Consider the following 23,421-nt stretch of genomic DNA (forward strand, 5'->3'; position numbering starts at 1 on the left):
GAATGATCACAAGAACGGTGAGCAAAAATCCCAGAACCATGCGGGGGGACCTAGTGAATGAACTGCAGAGAGCTGGGACCAATGTAACAAGGCCTACCATAAGTAACACACTACTCCACCATGGACTCAGATCCTGCAGTGCCAGACGTGTCCCACTGCTTAAGCCAGTACATGTCCGGGCCCGTCTGAAGTTTGCTAGAGAGCATTTGGATGATCCAGAGGAGTTTTGGGAGAATGTCCTATGGTCTGATGAAACCCAACTGGAACTGTTTGGTTGAAACACAACTTGTCGTGTTTGGAGGAAAAAGAATACTGAGTTGCATCCATCAAACACCATACCTACTGTAAAGCATGGTGGTGGAAACATCATGCTTTGGGGCTGTTTCTCTGCAAAGGGGCCAGGACGACTGATCCGGGTACATGGAAGAATAAATGGGGCCATGTATCGTGAGATTTTGAGTGCAAACCTCCTTCCATCAGCAAGGGCATTGAAGATGAAACGTGGCTGGGTCTTTCAACATGACAATGATCCAAAGCACACCGCCAGGGCAACGAAGGAGTGGCTTCGTAAGAAGCATTTCAAGGTCCTGGAGTGGCCTAGCCAGTCTCCAGATCTCAACCCTATAGAAAACCTTTGGAGGGAGTTGAAAGTCCATGTTGCCAAGCGAAAAGCCAAAAACATCACTGCTCTAGAGGAGATCTGCATGGAGGAATGGGCCAACATACCAACAACAGTGTGTGGCAACCTTGTGAAGACTTACAGAAAACGTTTGACCTCTGTCATTGCCAACAAAGGATGTATTACAAAGTATTGAGATGAAATTTTGTTTCTGACCAAATACTTATTTTCCACCAGAATATGCAAATAAATTGATAAAAAAACAGACAATGTGATTTTCTGGATTTTTTCTTCTCAGTTTGTCTCCCATAGTTGAGGTCTACCTATGATGTAAATTACAGACGCCTCTCATCTTTTTAAGTGGTGGAACTTGCACTATTGCTGACTGACTAAATACTTTTTTGCCCCACTGTATATATACCGTATTTTCCGGCGTATAAGACGACTGGGTGTATAAGACGACCCCCCAACTTTACCAGTTAAAATATAAAATCTTCTTAAAAGTCGGGGGTCTTCTTATACACCCTATGTCGTCTTATAGGGCCGGTGAATATGTGCCTTTTGGGGGGGGGGGGGGGAGTGATCCTGATGACGAGGGGGCGTCTCACAGGAAAGTGAGTATCCCCCATTACCTTATCGTAGCGGTGCAGCGTGGGGGTCTCAGTGCTGGGAGTGGCGGCGGCGGCTGCTGTGCTCTGGTGCGGCGGCTGCTGTGCTCTGGTGCGGCGGCTCCTCTTCTGTGTGGGGCCTCTGTGCTGTGCAGTGGCGGTGGCGGTGGCGGCGGCATATCTTTATCCAGTTGGGGCTCCTCCGGCATCTCCTTAGCCCTGGAGGCCCCGCCGCAACTCCATGAGTGCAATGCAGCGGCCATTTTCCCGGAGGCAGCTCAATAGGTGCGATGCGGTGGCCTCCGGGAAAATGGCCGCTGCTCAGATTCAGATCTCGTCCCGAAATCTCGGGACACGAGATCTGAATCTGAGCAGCGGCCATTTTCCCGGAGGCCACCACATTGCACCGATGGAGTTGCGGCGGGGCCTCCAGGGCTAAGGCTACGTTCACATTTGCGTTGTGCGCCGCAGCGTCGGCGCCGCAGCGCACAACGCAAACAAAAACGCGGCAAAACGCACGCTAAAACGCTGCGTTTTGCGCCGCATGCGTCGTTTTTGGCCGAAAGTTGGACGCAAAAAAAATGCAACTTGATGCGTTTCTTGCGTCCAACGCTTGCGGCCATGCGGCGCAAAACGCAGCACAACGCATGTCCATGCGCCCCCATGTTAAGTATAGGGGCGCATGACGCATGCGGCGCCGCTGCGGCGACCGACGCTGCGGCGCTGACCGCAAATGTGAACGTAGCCTAAGGAGATGCCGGAGGAGCCCCAACTGGATAAAGATACGCCGCTGCCGCCGCCACCTCACAGCACAGAGGCCCCACACAGAAGAGGAGCCGCCGCACCAGAACACAGCAGCCGCCGCCGCTCCCAGCACTGACACCCCCACGCTGCACCGCTAGGATAAGGTAATGGGGATTACTCACTTTCCTGTGAGACGCCCCCTCGTCATCAGGATCACTCCCCCTCCCCACCCACCATATACACCGGCGTACAAGACGATTCCCGGCGTATAAGACGACCCCCGACTTTTAAGAAGATTTTCGGGGGTTAAAAAGTCGTCTTATACGCCGGAAAATACGGGTATATATATATATATATATATATATATACATACATACACCCAGAAAATCTTGTGGAATTTCATTGATTCAACTGTATACCTACTTTTGTGCCCCAACATGAAATTTTAAAGAACCCGCTACACATCAAATCTATATTTTTGCTTAAAAATACGATAACATTTTTAGTACACCACTGAGAAGTTCTTTAATTACGTATATACAAAATCCCCTCTGAAAGTTTAAGGGAATTCCAGAGTAAACTGAAAAACAGATGCTGGATTTGTACGTTAAATCCCCCTGATAAGAAAAAATCCCGCTTGAGAGGATTGTAGAATTCTGGTAATGTCACACATGAGGACCTTCATCAGGCCATGAGGTCGTGTCACCATATACCTTATATCAGAGCACCTAGAAATCGCAGCAGACAGAAGGGACGTAAGGGAAGTGGTTTAACAGAAATAAAAACTGCATTAGAGAAGGAGGGAGGGGAGAGGAAGGGGAGGCTGAGGACTACAGAGCTGTGTCTCTACCGACTGATAGCCTAGCAGCAGCTGCAGTGTCAGCCAGCCGTGTAGGTACCACAAGAATGGCCGGAGCAGCGCGATACCTGTGCTAGCCTCACCGCTCTATTGTGGGTGCCAAGGGCGAAAGGCTCGAAAACTATACACAAGGGGGATATGGTGAACACAACATCTGCAAACCCCTTGTAGCTGGTTCTTCTGAGGTGCCAATGACAGTCAGTGGAAGTATGAGCAGTGGGTACTGCAGCCTGGAGGAGGACATCGAAGACTATTTCTTTACTGCTAGAGAGAATCTATCAAGGAAGACTGTGAAGGTAATGGATGATACATCATGGTGTGAGTGTGATGTCTGCCCATGTGCCTTGTGTAGAATGAGAGCTGCTCTTGTTTGTGGCTGCTGTGTATGTCATTTATGCCCGTCCAGAAGAAAAGGGTGAGAGTGGACCCTGACACTTGGATCCATGTCATTTCTACAGAAGGAAGTTTGTTGTGTAAGGCCCACTTAGCGATATATTGTATGCAGTGGCGGAACTTGAACCTTATGGGCCTCAATGCAAAAATTCCAACCGAACCCCCAACTATCAAGGGTCTTTAATAGTATTGATCATTTCATGGATCTGTTGGGACCCCCTGAGACTGGAACCCCTGCACCCACTAATTATGGCTGATTGTATGATATGATTAGTAAAATGCCCTCTTAGCCACACTGATGTCTGTGGACCTTTCTTTAAAATCATTTAAATAATTTATGGAAAATAATGAGATTCTTTAAAATGTGTTATGGACGGTCATGGGTAACATTGTGACATGTATATCCTAATAATGATGACAATAATTTAGAGTGAGGCACATCACACCTATGTGTGGCGCCCTGAAGGTCCAGTCGCCACAGAGGCACTGCACCTCAGCCAGAGGTGTGGTACTCCGCTCTCAGGTAAGGAGGGGGCACTACCCAGTACCCACACCCTAGCACCCAATACTAGACCTCTACAGGCCAGGGAGGGACTCCCCACGGCCCTAGCGGGCACTCCATATGTAATGACAGATGATATCACATGCATCCAGTACTCATGTACTGTTTCGGACTAATTTATAGCAAGACATATAGTTTTATGTAATCAAGATTACAGTTCTTATCTCCCAGGGGCTCCGATTGGTTACTTTAACTATCTTCTCCACTTTTCCTTTAGTTTTAATACATCTCTCCTATCACAATGATTAATTAGATTACTTTTTATACCAGAACACCTACTTAGAATAGATAAATACCAAGTCAGTCTGCATAAAGATAGATAAGGCTATGTTCACACATTGTGTTTTTGTTGTGTTTTTTTCTGCAGGTAAAATCTGTAAAGAAGCCGCTCACAAAAATCAGGTTATGCTGTGTTCTTGCAGCTTTTTTTTGGTGCGGATAATATTTCTCATTTGTCTATAGTACATTTTAATAAAGTTACGGTAGTTTTTATCAACAAAAAAAACAGCAAAAATGGACGGTTACATTTTTGCAGGGTTTTTGCATTTTCTCATTGCTTTCTACGGTGAGAAAATGCTGCAAAAACGCTGAAAGAAGTGACATGTTGCAGTTTTCAAACACGCAGACTTTTTCCGATTCTGTCAGAAAAAAAAAACAATTGTGTATGAGATTTCTGCAATCTCATACCTGGTACTTTAAAAAGCAGCTTTCAAATTGCATAAAAAAGCAACAAATAAAAAAACTGCAAAAACACAACATGTGATCATAGCCCACATATGCAGGTAAATCTACTAGGACTACAATGAGTATGCTGTTCTGACATCATTATCTTTATTTCTATTGTGCCTGTGCAACGGGAAATGTACTTTTCTAGGCCTGAAAAGTTAAAATAAAATGAAAGAAGAACAAGGGAAAGCCCATAAGCATCAGCAGAATGATCCATTTTGAATTTTTCTATGAGCCCTTTTTTCTCCGTGCCTAGCAGACTAAAATTACCCTGACAGTATGGACTTAGATAATAAATGTGTAATGCTTGATTTTTCCTTCGGAGGCGCTGCAGGGAAACAAAATACCTGCTGCTAGGCTTCTCAGCTGATTACTAAGGATTTCAGAAGTGACAGCTTATTTTCTGGAGATCCTTTTTAATAAGAAGGAAGTATTAAAGCAGAACAGACAATAACATTTAAAGGGAACCCTGACAGCAGATACTAATCTCTCATGCGACACAGTCTCTGGTGGCTTTTAAAATATGTTTTTCTTTGAAATGCTGCAACACTTCATCGTCAAACATACATGACTGAAATCATGAATCGGGCACAATCGCCTAACAAACAGGCAATTCCTGCATGTGTTTTGGATGTCGAACAGCCACAAGATAAGCAGCCACGGGGACTCTGACATATTTTTCGAGCACGCTGAAGTCACTCGGTTAGCACACGTGCATGCTCGCATAACACCTTATCCGAGCACGTTCATTAATCACTAATCAGTATGTTACCTCCAAAACCAGGAGTTGGTGATAATACAGAAGTGGTGACGTGTCTCTGTTATACTTTTCCTCTGATTGTTCCACTCCTGATTTGATCTATAAATACTGATGTAAAATACTGATCAAAAACTGAACGTGTGAAAGTGACCTTAAAATATGCTTTATAGTAGCCAAACAAACAAAAATAACAAGGACTATGTTCCCTAGCTTCTATTACAGACTTCTCTAGGTATAATATCGGCAGAGGTGTATGTCCAGGGAAAGGGAGGCGCAGAGGCGTAGCTAGGGTTTGATCCATGGGGGGGGGCGAAACGTCTTCGTGGGTCGCTAACCAGGTAACACTGATTAAAACTATGATAGCCCACTCTAAGGCTAAGTTTGCACTATGCGTTTTTTTAATGCGTTTTTTATGATAATTTTCAGCTACATTTTACAGTACCAGCAAAGCCTATGAGATTTCAGAAATCCCATGCACACACATTGGTTTTTGTGTCATCACCAGTATTTTGTGCTTTGCATGTTTTTTTGGACATAGAGCATGTCACTACTTTCAGCATTTTTCCAGCCTTTCTCACCCATTTAAAGCAATGTGTGATGAAAAAAACACCGACAAAATGCTGCAAAAGCCCAGGCATCAGGTTTTGCATCGCTATTATTGAAAAAAGCAAATACAGTAGTACTGTATATGAATCCCATTTTACTTTTGTGATTTTCCCAGGTTCATTGTCTTGGTCACATAAGGATGGCAGTTTGGATTTGTACACTATAATTAAATTAGTGATGAGTAGAAAGTAAACATTGGCCGACAAAGATGTGAGATTGAACAATGCCTGTGGCTGACCGAGGTGTAAGATTGAACAATGCCTGAGCAACTCAATGGCTGACCAAAGTGTGAAACAAAACAAGCAAAAAAAACCCCTCACCTCTCCTCCTTGTTCCATTGCTGCTTCGGTCTCTGCAGGGAGCGTTCCTCTGAAGTACCGCACGTCTCAGAGCAGCGGGTGCCATGTAGTGATGTCATCGCGCCAGCTGCATTGAGACATCAGATGACGAGGAGAAATGATGGTGGAGGAAGCGTCAGCTGACGCTCCCTCTCTCATCATTACTTTGAACAGTATCGGCATCCAGAATGTCGAAAAAGTTGAACTCGTGATGACGGGTGGGCCCGGCGGTGGCATCGGGCCCCCACAGCTCACAGGCCCCAATACGTGGCCTGCCGTCACTGGCAGCAGTGAAGGGAGATTGTGTCTCTCTGCTCTTACGTAGAGTTTCTATCTGAATCCCCCAAAATGTGATTCACACGTGTCTACAACACAGCCACTGACTTAAACGAGGCAAAAGAAGACCGATATTAGAAAACTTTGGACTCAGACCTCCTATCTGCCAGCATTCATCTTTATAGCAAACACAAAAGCGCAAAATGAGAATAGTAGAATAATGTATTATACCATATTTACTAATAGTATTCTAGGCAGCATATTGCATTCATATGACAAATACAGAGCAGCTATTGAGTTAGTTTCAAACAAAAAGCAGCACTGTAATGCTAAAACATGAAATATGAAATATGAAAAGTGAAATGAATAACTGCACTAGAAATATGAAAAATTGAGAATACTTAGTGCATAAATTGACCAATTCAAGTGTACCCAGCAGCCACGATAAGGTGATTCTCATTGCAGGACCTAATGCCAATCCTCTCTTAGACTAAAGTCTAAATCTCTATGAGAACCTAATGTGAGTTTTCTCTTAGACTGAAGTCTATATCTCTATGGAGGGATACACATGAATTCAGAGGTGTATCTAGCCTTTCCTGCACCCGGGGCAAAGGATCAGTTTGGCGACCCCCCCCCCAAACCTCCCCCATTTGAACCTTAACGCTATTGAATCTGTATGACCAAGCCAAGGTACATTCCTGAATCCCCATAATGTTAAGATAGATACCAATAAAAGTAAAATTATTTGAGACATCAGTAGGTTAAGTGTTTTTGAATATCCATATTGAATCAGGAGCCCCATATAATCCTGCATAAAGGTTAATAATGGCCCCATAAGATGCTCCATAGACACATTTGCCCAATATAGTGCTGCAGAATTGTTGATTATGGCCCCATAAGATGCTCCATAAAGATATTTGTCCCATATAGTGCTGCACAAACGTTAATTATGGCCCCATAAGATGCTCCATATAGACACTTGCCGCATATAGTGCTGCACAAACATTAATTATGGCCCCATAAGATGCTCTATACAGACACTTGTCCCATTATAGTGCTGCACAAACGTTATGGCCCCATAAGATGCTTCATACAGACACTCGACCCATTATAGTGCTGCACAAACGTTATGGCCCCATAAGATGCTCCATACAGACACTTGCCCCGTTATAGTGCTGCACAAACGTTATGGCCCCATAAGATGCTCCATACAGACACTTGCCCCGTTATAGTGCTGCACAAACGTTATGGCCCCATAAGATGCTCTATACAGACACTAGCCCCGTTATAGTGCTGCACAAATGTTATGGCCCCATAAGATGCTCTATACAGACACTTGCCCCATTTGCTGTTGCTGCGATAAAAAAAAAAAAATCACATACTCACCTCTCCGTCGCTCAGGCCCCCGGCACTTTCAATATTCACCTGCTCCTCGTTCCTGCGCCGCTCCAGCTTCTCTTCAGCGTCTTCAGCACTGATGTTCAGGCAGAGGGCGCGCACTAACTACGTCACCACGCTCTCTGACCTCAGCATCACTGCAGAAGACGCTGAAGATGGAGCGGCTGCGGGAACGGGGAGCAGGTGAATATCGTGCAGCGCAGCGCTCCTCTCTCCGTTATACTCACCTGCTCCTGGCGCTGTGCAGTCCCTGCTTCCCCGGCGCCGGCAGCTTCTTCCTGTACTGAGCGGTCACCGTTACCGCTCATTACAGTAATGAATATGCGGCTCCACCCCTATGGGACCGCCGCATCATCAGCCGGCCCGCTGGCGCCCCCTTGTTGGCTACGCCCAGGGCACATGCCCCCCCCCGGATACGCCACTGCATGAATTGGCCAATTTATACTCTAAGCATTCTCAATTTTTCATATTTCTAGTGCAGTTATGCAATTCATTTTTCATATTTCATGTTTTAGCCTTACTCCTTTCGCATCAATTACTGCATCAATGCGGCGTAGCATGGAGGCGATCAGCCTGTAGCACTGCTGAGGTGTTATGGAAGCCCAAGTTGCTTTGATAGCAGCCTTCAGCTCATCTGCGTTGTTGGGTCTGGTGTTTCTCATCTTCCTCTTGACAATACCCCATAGATTCTCTATGGGGTTAAAGTCAGGCGAGTTTGCTGGCCAATCAAGCACGGTGATACTGTTGTTTTTAACCAGGTATTGGTACTTTTGGCAGTGTGGACAGGTGCCAAGTCCTGCTGAATAATGAAATGTCCATCTCCAAACAGCTTGAGGGAAGCATGAAGTGCTCTAAAATTTCCTGGTTGACGGCTGTGCTGATTTTGGTCTTGACAAAACATAGTGGACTTACACCAGCAGATGACATGGCTCCCCAAACCATCACTGATTGTGGAAACTTCACACTAGACCTCAAGCAGCTTGGATTATGTGCCTCTCCGCTCTTCCTCCAGACTCTGGGACCTTGATTTCCAAATGAAATGCAAAATTTACTTTCATCTGAAAACAACACCTTGGACCACTGAGCAACAGTCCAGTTCTTTTTCTCCTTGGCCCAGGTAAGACGTTTCTGGCATTGTCTATTGGTCATGAGTGGCTTGACACAAGGAATGTGACGCTTGTAGCCCATGTCCTGGATACGGCTGTGTGTGGTGACTCTTGAAGGAATGACTCCAGCAGCAGTCGACTCCTTGTGAATCTCGCCCAAATTTTTAAATGGCCTTTTTTTTAACAATCCTTTCGAGTCTGTGGATATCCCAATTGCTTGTGCACCTTTTTCTACCACACTTTTTCCTTCCACTCAACTCTCCATTAATATGCTTGGATACAGCAGTCTGCGAACAGCCAGCTTCTTTAGCAATGAACTTTTGTGGATTACCCTCCTTTGTCAATGACTGCCTTCTGGACATCTGTCAAGTCAGCAGTCTTCCCCATGATTGTGGAGCCAACTGAAACAGACTAAGAGACCTTTTTAAATGCTTAGGAAGCCTTTGCAGGTGTTTTCTTGTTAGTTATTCTAATTACCTGAGATAATGACTTTTGGGTTTTCATTGGCTGTAAACCATAATCATCAACATTAACAGAAATAAACACTTGAAATAGATCACTCTGTTTGCAATCACTCTATATAATATATGAGTTTCACTTTTTGTATTGAAGAACTGAAATAAATTAACCTTTTGATGACATTCTAATTTTGTGAAAAGCACCTGTATATACAGTATATAATCTTTATAGAATTTCCAAAATAAGTAAATCTTTAGACTGCCACAATTAAAAGAAATGGCGCCATCAGCAAGGACAGAGGGATGCTATAAAGATGTACATTGTGTCAAAAAATGTATATTATATAAATAGCCATATAAATAGCCAAATGCACATTTCAGCAGAGCCTTTGTCCTTGTATCTGCAGTATTCAGCACACATATATTTTTGCCTCCACGATTTTACAGCTTACCTCTACCTCTTCCCCACTTTTACACTAAACTCCCATCCATCAAAGCTAATTGATAATATTGACCCCTCACAGTATTAATAATCTAGCATTTTACTATAAAAGGTGGGGCAGGGAACCATTGGCTCTCTGCCCCACTATAGTTTTGTGCGTGGGACGTGGGTGCAGTTGATCGTGGCGCTCGAAGATGGCCTAAAGCACAGGAAAAGGCAGAAAGTCAGAGACTGTGTACACTCCAACCTGCTGCAAGGAGGAGAAGAGACAATTAATAAGAAAGTCTTACATCATCTACAGGAAGCAACAGGGATGAGTTTCAGTGTCCTCAGCAGGGTCCAAAGATCTGTGTAAAGCTACTTAAGTTCCTTCATACCAAACTCATCAAGCCACGTCTTTATATTACCTAAATGTACGTATTTAGAGCAAAGAATAATTTTTGCAATTGGAGTAATACGAATCTTGCACCATTTGCTTTCTATAGCCCTAATGCCGGCTGCAGAATGAGTTAACTGAGAATTAGTCAGTGAGCTCATTCTAATGGTCTGAAAGGAAAGCTTGTCACTCTTTTATCTGTCATTTTCAGACCTGCTCTCAGCTAAGGCTACTTTCACACTAGCGTCGGGCTGCGTCGGGCCGAGGTTCCCGACGCTAGCGTTGTCTCCGCCGCACAACAGGGGCAGCGGATGCATTTTTCCAGCGCATCCGCTGCCCCATTGTGAGGTGCGGGGAGGTGGGGGCGGACCGTCGTGAGCAAAAAACGTTACATGTAGCGTTTTTTGGTCCCGACGGTCCGCCACAACACGGCGCAACCGTCACACAACGGTTGCGACGTGTGTCAATCCGTCGCAATACGTCGCTTAATGTAAGTCTATTGGGAAAAAACGCATCCTGCAAGCACTTTTGCAGGATGCGTTTTTTCGGCAAAACGACGCATTGTGGCGGATTGCAGTTAACGCTAGTGTGAAAGTAGCCTAATTTAATGGACGCCCCCCCCATTGAAGAATACATGGGGGGTCGCATGATAACACAGCCCCTATATATTTATTTTACTCCTAACCACACATTGGTTTCTTTATAAGTGCTGGTATTAAGATTCAATATGATTCTATGGGTTTTCAAAGCTTGGTTTGAAAAGGGTTAAATTATAAAGTAAGCTGCGCTATGCGTGAGCAGGTTCTAACTGGTTTTACCTGGTTTTATTCCCGCAATTTTTGCGAGTTATGATTGGCTGGTAAGAAAAGTGCGGGAAGAATTTTTCCTATTTAATCAGCTGTTCCATCAGCTGTCTCTCAGTCACCTGATGAAGACAGAAGACCCCGCCCACCCTCCCTCAATTTATGCTGTTATCGTTTTAAACTGTCGTGGCGTTTGTTTGTGGGATAATCGCCCGTTGAATTCGGGTGGATTTGGTGATGAATTGGAGTATTATTAACTTATTTATTTAAAATGGTTTATTGATGGTTACTGGATTAAAATATAATTTTATTAAGTAACTCAAAATAAAACGCCACGGCCATTTCTTCCAACAAAATTTGGTGTCATGTGTATTTATTGGGATATTAATGGGGTTTGTGTTACCATGACTACAGACTACACCAAAGTGGAATGTGCAGGGAACGAAAGAGCCTGTAAAAGCAAAATGGTGCAAAGTTTGTAATGAAACCCAATAGCAAAAAAGGTTTTTAGCCCTAAATATAGTGTGTATGTACAAGAATTTTCCCCAAATGTACGACCCCTTTTAGTGCTCACTGTGTAAGAACTGTGTGATTCTATGCAGCAACATAGTCTGGTAGCTAGCTAGTAATCGCAACAATGTATTAGTTATCTGCTTGTCATTATGATCTCATACTCATGTTGGTGGCTTTACTATCCTTGCGTGTCTCCTACTTTTTTTGCTGGTTGTTGGGGGCTGTGGTTCGGGCTGATCATTAGCATCCTGTCTGCTCACAGGAAGCGCAGCGACACGTTTGTTAAATTGCTTCTGCTTTTCATTGGAATTGATTCACGACAGACTACAGAACGGTATGAGGTCATTTCCACTGTGAATGCAGTCTCCATATCTAAAATATACGTAATTACTTTATTCACTTTACGATTACGACCCCATGAAATGCAGCCTGCTCCCGGTATCGGGCATTTCTCATGTACATGTATGTGCAAAATAACAGCAGGCTAACATCACAAATGTGTTTAATTACTGTTTTTGGCATTAAAGATCATACAACATGGGAAAAAATTCATGACTAGATGTAGGCGAGTAATGGACAACCAAAAGAATCATCAGTCATGACAGGCATGCTGCTCTCATTTAATGAAAGGTGGGTGTTCAACTTAATAGCAGTGAGGAGTTGAATTAGTAAGGAGAAACAAGTGTCACTTATGGCCCTTATTTAAAGAAGGAGTCCAACAAATGTTGTACCTGCTGGTTTTAGCCCTTGCTCAGTGAGTAAAATGGGACTTTCCAGACATTGTACCGAAGGAGAAAGAAGTTTTATCAAGAAGTTGATTGGAGAGGAGGGCAAACATATAAAGAAGCACAGAAAATAATTGGGCGTGCTCGTATACTATGTTCGAGTCCCTGCGGCTGCATGATTTGTGGCTATTAGACAGCCTCAACACATGGGGATTTCCTAACAAGCATGTGTTGAGACTGTCTAACAGCTGAAAATCATGCAGCTGCAGGGACTCGAACATACTGTACGAGCACGCCCAAGATACCAGGATAACATCCGAGTATGCTCGGGTAAGACATTTTCCGAGCATGATTGCTCATCACTAATGCTCAGCTAAAAAGATTTCCAATGCTTTAAAAAGACAAACAAAGACCTAAACGTGGTAGGAAAATAAATACTACCATGTGCATGGATCAAAGAATAAGAAGAATGGCAAACGAACAGCCAATGATCACCTCCAGGGAGATCAAAGAAGATTTTCAGTTACCTGTGAGTCTTGCAACCATCAGAAGATGCCTACGTCAAGCTAAACTATTTCCAAGAAACGCTCGTAAACTGCAAATGCTGAAGAAAAGACATGAGTTGAAAAGGTTACAGTTTGCCAAAGAACACATTAACTGGCCATAGAGAATTGGTGCAACATTCTATGGACATTTGACAGCAAGATTGATCTTATTGGGTCTACAGGCCACAGACACTTCGTGAGACGACCCACAAACACTGAATACAAGCCACAGTACACTGTGAAGACTGTAAAAAATGGAGGTGCAAGAGTAATGGTTTGGGTATGTTCCCGTACTTTGGAGTTGGACCCATTTATCATATACCAGATGCCATGGACCGGCTTGAATATATTGAAATACTGGAAGAGGTCATGTTGCCTTATGCTGAAGAAGAAATGCCCTTGAAATGTGTGTTTCAGCAGGACAACAACCTCTAATACTTCAGAAAGTGGACAAAACCCTGGTTGTGGAGCGACATCAAAAATGCTGTGATTTTGATACAAAACCTAAGAATGCAAAAGAACTGTGGAATGTAGTCCAGTCAGCTTGGGCTGGAATATCTGCTAGTTGACTCCATGCCACACAGATGCAAAGCAGCTATCAGAAATAAAGGTTATACAGTTAAATATTAGTTCAGTAGTTAACAGAAAAGCTAAGTCTGGATACCCATTTTCGTTTATACTGTAAATATTCCAGTTTTTTTGAGCAGCCTATTTTTCTTTTCTTTATTTTCAGTTTAAAAATTGATATTTTGCTCATGTTTTTCATTTGGAATTGCATGTGCAATGCTCCCAGTGCCTTTGTGTGTATGGAAATAAATGCTATTATGAGGATCCATCTTTTGCTCAGTTATTTTAAACGCACTGCTGTTATTTTGCTCGTAACTGTAGGCTTGTCCTCGCCAGTGATACTTGCTAGTTGTGAGGTTTGTGTGTCCAGCACAATGCAGTCTTCACTAGTTCTCAGATATCAGCATAGCTTGATATTCACTTTTCTATGTTCTGGCATCAGCAGCCTCCGATGTTCGGTGCCAACGCTCTGGGCGGTATGTTCACTTCCCAGCTTGTCATCTCCCAGTTTTGGAGAGAGTTCTACCCAGAATGTGTTGTGTCAGTGGTGGGTGTGCACGTTCCCCAGCAATGCTCATTACTGGTACATCACATTCTGGAGGCACTGTCGCTACCTAGCCATGCTCACTCCATTGCCTTCTGTTGGGCAGAGAGACTGCTACCCAGCCAGTTTCAGATCATTTTCTGCAAATTTGATCATATTTAAATATCCAGTAGTCATATGTCCAGTGCTAGTTATTGTGTTTATACCATTCCTGGTGAAATACTTGATTGACATCCTGATAACTGATTTCTACCTTTATCTTGTTGTTTAACCCTTGGATGGTCACATAGGTTTGATTTAGGATTGTTTAACCTTTCATTTGCCTACTGATTCTGTCGTTGGCTTTGTTTCTGTTGATACGGTCATTGGTTCTGTCTCTCTGGTTTTGGCCTAACTTGCTAACCATCCCACTGCTACTCACTACAGTGGCCAGCAGCAACACTCGGGCATTTTCTACAAAACCAAAATATCTGTATAGGGTTGAAAGGGTAAACACAAAAGCTCTCCCTGGTCTCACGTTGTGACGGTCCTTGGAAAGGAAGGGAGGCCTCAAACTGTCTCTGGAACTGGGACCCTAACTATCCCTGTCCCAGGAGTAATCTTGAAGGTAGAGAGACCTGTGTCTCTGACCTTGCTATGCTCCTGTTAAACCCTAATCTTTCCCCTCCCCCACCCCATGAGGCATTGGACAGAAATGTAAGGTAAACAAGACACAAAGACAAAACCAGGATAACAGAAAACCTTCAACATACAAAAGCATTAACCAACAAAAGGGAGAATAGGGACAGGGATGAGTAAACTAAATGGAAACAGGGAACAGGAGATAAACACACACCTACTACAGCAAACCACAGAACATTACTATAACAACTCTACTCCAACCACTTAGCTTTCGTACAGAGCAAAGGAAGACTAATTTTTCACTGGCAGGGACAGGAAGGTCTGACCAGTTTTTATAGGAAGAGGTAGTGACCATGTTTCTGACCAGCATAGAAAGGGTGGTTAACTTCTTCAGCACCAGAGGAAACTAAATCCATTTAATATGGAACACAAATAACACCATCTCTAAAGAAGACCATTCGATTAATTACCCAATGTGACCATCTAACTTCAGGTCTTCCAGGGGGACATGACACCCTCGTGACACCTGGTCCTCCAAAGTGGATTGCCTAATTTAAAGACTGTATCTGTGTCAGAGTTATACGGCCTTCTGACTCTTCCATAAAACAGAGCTATCAGTTAATGTATGGTAAGACCCGAGTTTTAAAGAAAACCTATCAGATATCTGTTTTAGTGAATACAGGCTGCAGTGGTGATATCATGGCTAGAGAAAACATGACCTCTGCAGCCAATCACTGGGCTCAACAGTTCGTGCTTTCTACATTCTAAAGCCACAGCTCCATTACATTTTCTGTATTAATGATTTTTTTGATACCCACAGGTTCAAGATGAACCAAAAGAAGAAAAAAAGCCCAGTATCCAAGAGTTAAGGCAGAGAATAGAAACCTTTAATGTGATGATTCAGAATGGCTTAATTATGAAGATGGTAAGTTGCTTTACACTAAAATATTAATGGTCATTAAAGACATCAATGAATACAAAGTTTAATGTGATCTACACTAATCGGATGTTTTCTAGAATAAGCTTTTTAATATTAAACATTTGGCAATAAGGTGAAAAACTAACATCCCTTCATACTCCAGATAATGATGGGACCAATATCACACGGGTCAGGCAAATGGTCGGTAAATGATCATTGACTTGCAGATATTCAGTATAATTTTATCCAACCACAAATGCAAACTGTAGTTTGTAGGACACGATAATGGCCGGGAAATGTTGGACCTGGGGATGTAAAGACTCTACCACCAACCCAACTGTCCACAATACTGATGTATCCTTCAACGCTTCCTCTTCCTACACAGAAGACCTACACCATCAGAAATATTATGCACCACATTAGTATATGGAAGCAGGGGATGATTGAAAACAGACATATGTCCATGCTCTCACATGCTTTATGTGCAGCGCCCCAGAGTCCTGGTCGTTGCAGTACTGTTGCTCTGCCACTAAGGGGAGTGATGGTACGTCTGATTGCACTAAAGGAGTTCACCTGACCAGGTAACACACACCCACAATACACTTCACACTCCGGCCACCAGGGGGGGTGGTTCTATCTATTAGACCACTCCTCACACTTGGGTAAAACTGGGGGTTGGACAGGAAGTCAGGAAGAAAGGAGCTGGGAAGAGCTCGAGAGAGGACCTGTCAGAGGTGGGATCCTGGCAGAGGCCTAGCAAACAGAAAGAACGTTGCGGATCCGTGCCTGTGCTTTCAGCGGCAGTCTCCTAAGAAAGGACAAGAAGCGAGGGGTATTGTGAAGGAGTGAGAAACAGGAATACAGCGCAGAGGTGATAGGACCAGAAGGAGTCGTGCCGTAAGATCGAGGCAACATCCTTCTGAAGCGCAAAGTCGGTGGCCGGAACGCCGAGAAAGTAAGAGACTTTAAGCATTACTTCAAACCACGGCAGGACAGTCAGTTATAGGTTGGCTGTCTCACTTAAACACCTAAGCAGACAACGGAGGCAGCTGTGGGAGAGGGGCGACTCTAGGGTCCCGGAAGAACTCCAGGCCTACCCCGTCATACGAGTGCATCCTAACCATATCATCTGGGGGACGTAGAGAACGAACATCAGAGACAGACAGAATCAGTTGTGAGGACTATCCCGGGGTGCTCAGCAGGGAGGTACTACAACACACAAGCGCTAGAAGGTAGATGCTGATTCCCACCTGCTAAGGGAACTCTGGATGTGCCTTTGGACCGGCCGGTCTCAGCCAGCCCGGTTAACAGTGCTCTGGATTGAGTATCTCGAAACCTTCAGTAAAAAGGTAAAGAGACTGCAACCCTGTGTCCTTGTTATTCATCGCACCCTGCACCACACATCATCACTCTCAACTTTCACTGGACGCCCCTCAGCAGGGTCACGGACCGGGTCTAGCCACCGTGACAATCCCAGAACCGAGACAGAGAGGCCCGGTACCGGGTACCCCTCGGCCCTGCGACAGTGGGGGCGCTCCATATGCATTTAATAGCCCTCTGTGTCTGAACTGTTACATACTTAGGCTGATAACCGGTTCATGCAGCTTTACATGAACACCCGATTTATTACACTTTGGCTGATCCGAACAATGAAAGCAAGTGTTACCATCCACCTCTCGTGTCTCCCCTTTTTCCACATAGATTGTAAGCTTGCGAGCAGGGCCCTTATTCCTCTTGGTATTTGTTGATCTATGTGTTTATTGTTATGCTGTAATGTCTATTGTATGTATAAGAAAACTCGGTCACAGGAGCACTGGAGGAGAGTCAAACACCAGGTGAAGTTTAACCACAACGTGTTTCGACAGAAACACTGCCTTCCTCAGGTGGGAGTTTATTGATAGAAAACAGGAAGGCAGTATTTAAATGATAAATAGCCAATCACAGCGCTGTTGTCAGATTACAAATTTAACCCCTTAACGACCGCCGATACGCCTTTTAACGGCGGCCGCTAAGGGTACTTAAACCACAGCGCCGTTAATTAACGGCGTTGTGGAAAAAGTGAATAGCGCCCCCCAGAGTCGGATTTTCTCTGGGGTCTCGGTTGCTGAGGGTAGCCGAGACCCCAGAGAACATGATTCGTGGGTTTTTTACCGACCCCCGAGTTGCGATCGCCGGTAATTAACCGTTTACCGGCGGTCACAACAAAAAAAACACCGCGATTTGCCATTTAATTTCTCTGTCCTCCGATGTGATCGCACATCGGAGGACAGAGAAATAGTGTCCCCGATGGCCCCCAATAGCCCCCCAATACTCACCTATCTCCCCCGGTGCTCCTCGTGGCTCCCGATGGGCGCCGCCATCTTTTTTCTGGGAAAAAAAGGCGGGCGCATGCGCAGTGCGCCCACCGCCCGGCACCCGGAAGATCTTTGGGGTCTTGGCTGCCGGGGGTAGCCGAGACCCCAAAGAACATGATCGGGGTCAGTTTTTACCGACCCCTGTTTTGCGATCGCCGGTAATTAACTGTTTACCGGCGACCGCAAAAAAAAAAAAAGCGATCTGTAATTCTCTGTCCTCTGATATGATCGCACATCAGAGGACAAAGAAATAGGGGGATTCGGGGACTCTATCATACTCACCTGGTGTCCCCGGGTCCTCCTGCGTCTCCTCTTGCCAGCCGGCTTCTTCCTCTGCAAAGAAAATGGCGGGCGCATGCACAGTGCGCCCGCCATCTGCTGCCATCTGCCGGCCGGCAGGAGAGACGAGTTGGGGCTAAAATTAGGGTTAGGGTTAGGGCTAGGGTTAGGGTTAGGGCTAGGGTTAGGGTTAGGGCTAGGGCTAGGGTTAGGGCTAGGGTTAGGGCTAGGGTTGGGGCTAAATTTAGGGTTAGGGCTAGGGTTAGGGTTAGGGTTAGGCTACTTTGTTAAAAACATACAACTCTGCCCTTCACCTCTCCAAACAAACCTATTTCAACACCCTCATCACCTCGCTGTCCAATAACCCTAAACGTCTCTTTGACACTTTCCGGTCCCTACTCAACCCAAGAGAGCAGGCCCCAACCACAGATCTCCACGCTGACGATCTGGCCAATTACTTCAAAGAAAAAATTGACCACATTCGACAGGAAATCATTTCCCAATCTCTTCATACCAAGCACTGTCCTCCCTCCCCCACTGCATCTAGTTCACTCTCTGACTTTGAACCAGTTACAGAAGAAGAAGTAAGCAGGCTCCTTGCATCTTCTCGCCCGACCACTTGCACCAGCGACCCCATTCCGTCGCATCTCCTCCAGTCCCTTTCCCCGGCTGTCACCTCTCACCTAACAAAAATATTCAACCTTTCCCTCACTTCCGGTATTTTTCCCTCCTCATTTAAGCATGCCATCATACATCCACTACTTAAAAAGCCCTCCCTCGATCAAAATTGTGCCGCTAATTATAGACCTGTCTCTAATCTTCCCTTCATCTCTAAACTCCTGGAACGCCTGGTCCACTCCCGTCTTACCCGCTATCTCTCAGATAATTCTCTTCTCGACCCTCTTCAATCTGGTTTCCGCTCTTTACACTCTACTGAAACTGCCCTCACTAAAGTCTCTAATGACCTACTAACAGCTAAATCTAATGGTCACTATTCCATGCTAATTCTCTTGGATCTCTCCGCAGCATTCGACACTGTGGATCATCAGCTCCTCCTCACTATGCTCCGCTCCATCGGCCTCAAGGACACCGTTCTCTCTTGGTTCTCCTCCTATCTCTCTGGCCGATCCTTCACTGTTTGTTTTGCTGGTTCCTCCTCCTCTCACCTTCCCCTTATTGTTGGGGTTCCTCAAGGATCAGTCCTAGGCCCCCTCCTCTTCTCTTTGTATACTGCCCCTATTGGACAAACAATCAGTAGATTTGGTTTCCAGTACCATCTCTATGCTGATGACACCCAATTATATACCTCTTCTCCTGTTATCACGCCGACTTTTTTAGAAAACACCAGTGATTGTCTTACCGCTGTCTCTAACATCATGTCCTCCCTCTATCTGAAACTGAACCTGTCAAAAACTGAACTCCTCGTGTTCTCTCCCTCTACAAACCTACCTTTGCCCGACATTGCCATCTCTGTGTGCGGTTCCACCATTACTCCAAAGCAACATGCCCGCTGCCTTGGAGTCATCCTTGATTCCGAGCTTTCATTCACCCCCCACATCCGATCACTGGCTCGCTCTTCTTATCTGCATCTCAAAAACATTTCCAGAATTCGCCCTTTTCTTACTTTTGACTCTGCAAAAACTCTTACTGTCTCATATATTCATTCTCGTCTGGACTATTGTAACTCTCTACTAATTGGCCTACCTTTTACCAGACTCTCCCCGCTCCAATCTGTCCTGAATGCTGCTGCCAGGATCATATTCCTCGCCAACCGTTACACCGATGCCTCTACCTTGTGCCAGTCATTACACTGGCTACCCATCCAATCCAGAATCCAGTACAAAACTACTACCCTCATCCACAAAGCACTCCATGGCTCAGCACCACCCTACATCTCCTCTCTGGTCTCAGTCTACCAACCTACCCGTGCCCTCCGCTCTGCTAATGACCTCAGGTTAGCATCCTCAATAATCAGAACCTCCCACTCCCGTCTCCAAGACTTTACACGTGCGGCGCCGATTCTTTGGAATGCACTACCTAGGTTAATACAATTAATCCCCAATCCCCACAGTTTTAAGCGTGCACTAAAAACTCATTTGTTCAGATTGGCCTACCGCCTCAACGCATTAACCTAATTATCCCTGTGTGGCCTATTAATAAAAAACAACAACATAATCACGTTCCTCCATCATGTTCTCATACACTTTATGCAGTTAATAGCCTCTGTGTCTGTACTGTTACATACTTAGGCAGTTAACTGGTTCATGCAGCTTTACATGAACACCCGAGCCTTACACTATGGCTGGTCCAAATAACTAAAGCAATTGTTACCATCCACCTCTTGTGTCTCCCCTTTTCCTCATAGATTGTAAGCTTGCGAGCAGCAGGGCCCTCATTCCTCCTGGTATCTGTTTTGAACTGTGATTTCTGTTATGCTGTAATGTCTGTTGTCTGTATAAGTCCCCTCTATAAGTTGTAAAGCGCTGCGGAATATGTTGGCGCTATATAAATAAAATTATTATTATTATTATTATATTAAATTATTATTACTTTCACACTAGCGTTTTTTGGCTTCCGTCGCAATGCGTCGTTGGAGAAAAAACGCATCCTGCAAAAGTGCTTGCAGGATGCCTTTTTTTTTCTCCATTGACTTGCATTAGCGACACATTGCGACGGATTGCCACACGTCGCATCCGTCGTGCGACGGATGCGTCGTGCTTTGGCGGACCGTCGGCACAAAAAAACGCTACATGTAACTTTTTTTGTGCAACGTGTCCGCCATTTCTGACCGCGCATGCGTGGCCGGAACTCCACCCCCGCCTCCCCGCACCTCACAATGGGGCAGCGGATGCATTGAAAAAACAGCATCCTCTGCACCCGTTGTGCGGAGCTTACAACGCTAGCGTCGGTACGTCGGCCCGACACACTGCGATGGGCCGAGTACAACGCTAGTGTGAAAGTAGCCTTAGGCTTCTTTCACACTTGCGTCGGTACGGGGCGGTCGCATTGCGTCAGCCCGACGTACCAACGCACGTTGTGAAAATTGTGCACAACGTGGGCAGTGGAAGCAGTTTTTCAACGCATCCGCTGCCCAGTCTATGTCTTGGGGAGGAGGGGGCAGAGTTACGGCCACGCATGCGCGGAAATGGCGGACACGACGTACAAAAAAAAGGTTACATTGAACTTTTTTTGTGACGACGGTCCGCCAAAACACAACGGATCCAGTGCACGATGGACGCGACGTGTGGCCATCCGTCGGTAATACAAGTCTATGGGCAAAAAAGGCATCCTGTGGGCACATTTGCAGGATCCGTTTTTTGTCCAAAACGACGGATTGTGACGGATGCCACACGATGCAAGTGTGAAAGTAGCCTTAGGGTTAGGGTTGGGGCTAAAGTTAGGGCTAGGGTTAGGGTTAAATTTAGGGTTAGGATTGGGGCTAAAGTTAGGGTTAGGGCTAGGGTTGGGGCTAAAATTAGGGTTAGGGTTAGGGTTGGGGCTAAAGTTAGGGATAGAGTTGGGATTAGGGTTAGGGTTTGGATTAGGGTTGGTATTAGGGTTACGGTTGGGATTAGGGTTACGGTTGGGATTAGGGTTACGTTTGGGATTAGGGTTGGGATTAGGGTTAGGGTTGGGATTAGGGTTAAGGTTTGGGTTGGGATTAGGGTTAGGGGTGTATTGGGATTAGGGTTAGGTTTGAGGTTAGGGTTGAGATTAGGGTTAGGGGTGTGTTGGATTTAGGGTTTTGATTAGGGTTATGGTTAGAGTTGAGATTAGGGCTGTTTTGGGGTTAGGGTTGTCGGGGTCGTAACGACAATATACCCTCATTCACCAGTCATTCCAAATTAATATGTGTGCAGGGCATCTGGTACCGGATAAGAATGAGTCAGACAGGTAGCTGGTTCAAACTCAGTTAATGCCCGTGCATCCACACACATGTGTGTAACGGTCACAGCAACTGACTTTTATTTTAGAATACACAATACTATATTGAGTGTTAGGGGAAGGCGTGCATTAGGCGGGGTTTAAGCTAGCATTCAGTCTTTCTGATTTGTTCTGACATCTTCTGGTGGATCCTCCTTTTCTTCACATTCCTTAAGTTTTGATTTCAGAAGAAATGATACTTAACCCTTTAGACACTAAACTAAAGTGAAAATGAACACTGGCAGCCATCTTTAAATACAGTTACATTTGCAAGCAGATAGGAAAAACTTATTGTTTTACAGTATAAGATATAAAAGTACAAAAAGTATATAAGGAAATATATTTTCACCTTGACAGGGTTGTGATTATCGTTAGGGTTGTGATTAGGATTATGGATCGGGTTGAGATTAGGGTTAGGGGTGTGTTGGAATTAGGGTTGGAGTTAGAATTGGGGGGTTTCCACTGTTTAGGTACATCAGGGGGTCTCCAAACACGACAGACAATTTTGTGCTAAAAAAGTCAAATGGTGCTCCCTCCCTTCTGAGCTCTGCCGTGTGCCCAAACAGTGGTTTACCCCCACATATGGGGCATCAGCGTACTCGGGATAAATTGGACAACAACTTTTGGGGTAGAGCAACTTTCACGGCTCTACGTTATAAACTTCTGTGAAGCACCTGGGGGTTTAAAGTGCTCACCACACATCTAGATAAGTTCCTTAAGGGGTCTAGTTTCCAAAATGGTGTCATTTGTGGGGGGTTTCCACTGTTTAGGCACATCAGGGGCTCTCCAAACGTGACATGACGTCCGATCTCAATTCCAGCCAATTCTACATTGAAAAAGTAAAACGACACTCCTTCTCTTCCAAGCTCTGCGGTGCGCCCAAACAGTGGTTTACCCCCACATATGGGGTATCGACGTACTCAGGAGAAATTGCACAACAACTTTTGTGGTCTAATTTCTCCTGTTACCCTTGTGAAAATAAAAATTTGGGGGCAAAAAGATCATTTTTGTAGAAAAAATTTGATTTTTTATTTTCACGGCTCTACGTTATAAACTTCTGTGAAGCACATGGGGGTTCAAAGTGCTCACCACACATCTAGATAAGTTCCTTAAGGGGTCTAGTTTCCAAAATGGTATCACTTGTGGGGGGTTTCCACTGTTTAGGCACATCAGGGGCTCTCCAAACGTGACATGGCATCCGATCTCAATTCCAGCCAATTCTGCATTGAAAAAGTCAAACGGTGCTCCTTCACTTCCAAGCTCTGCGGTGCGCCCAAACAGTGGTTTAGCCCCACATATGGGGTATCGACGTACTCAGGAGAAATTGCACAACAACTTTTGTTGTCTAATTTCTCC

At 45.0% G+C, this 23,421-nt stretch overlaps 1 protein-coding gene across 3 annotated transcripts in view; it reads left to right on the plus strand.

The window, feature by feature from the left end:
- RASSF5 (Ras association domain family member 5) overlaps window positions 1-23,421 on the plus strand; it is a 176,242-nt gene that overhangs the window by 119,428 nt on the left and 33,393 nt on the right. The window contains exons 1-2 of one of the 3 annotated variants that reach the window (XM_077295163.1): window positions 2,797-3,126; window positions 15,410-15,514. In XM_077295163.1, coding sequence (XP_077151278.1) covers window positions 3,022-3,126; window positions 15,410-15,514 — 210 coding nt within the window. In that variant the 5' untranslated portion in view covers window positions 2,797-3,021. Of the gene's footprint in view, window positions 1-2,796; window positions 3,127-11,785; window positions 11,922-15,409; window positions 15,515-23,421 lie in introns of those variants that run through there. The other 2 variants (XM_077295164.1, XM_077295162.1) reach the window with 2 other exon arrangements.

This window comes from Ranitomeya variabilis, chromosome 3 (genome assembly GCF_051348905.1).
Source record: "Ranitomeya variabilis isolate aRanVar5 chromosome 3, aRanVar5.hap1, whole genome shotgun sequence".
NCBI lineage: Eukaryota > Metazoa > Chordata > Amphibia > Anura > Dendrobatidae > Ranitomeya > Ranitomeya variabilis.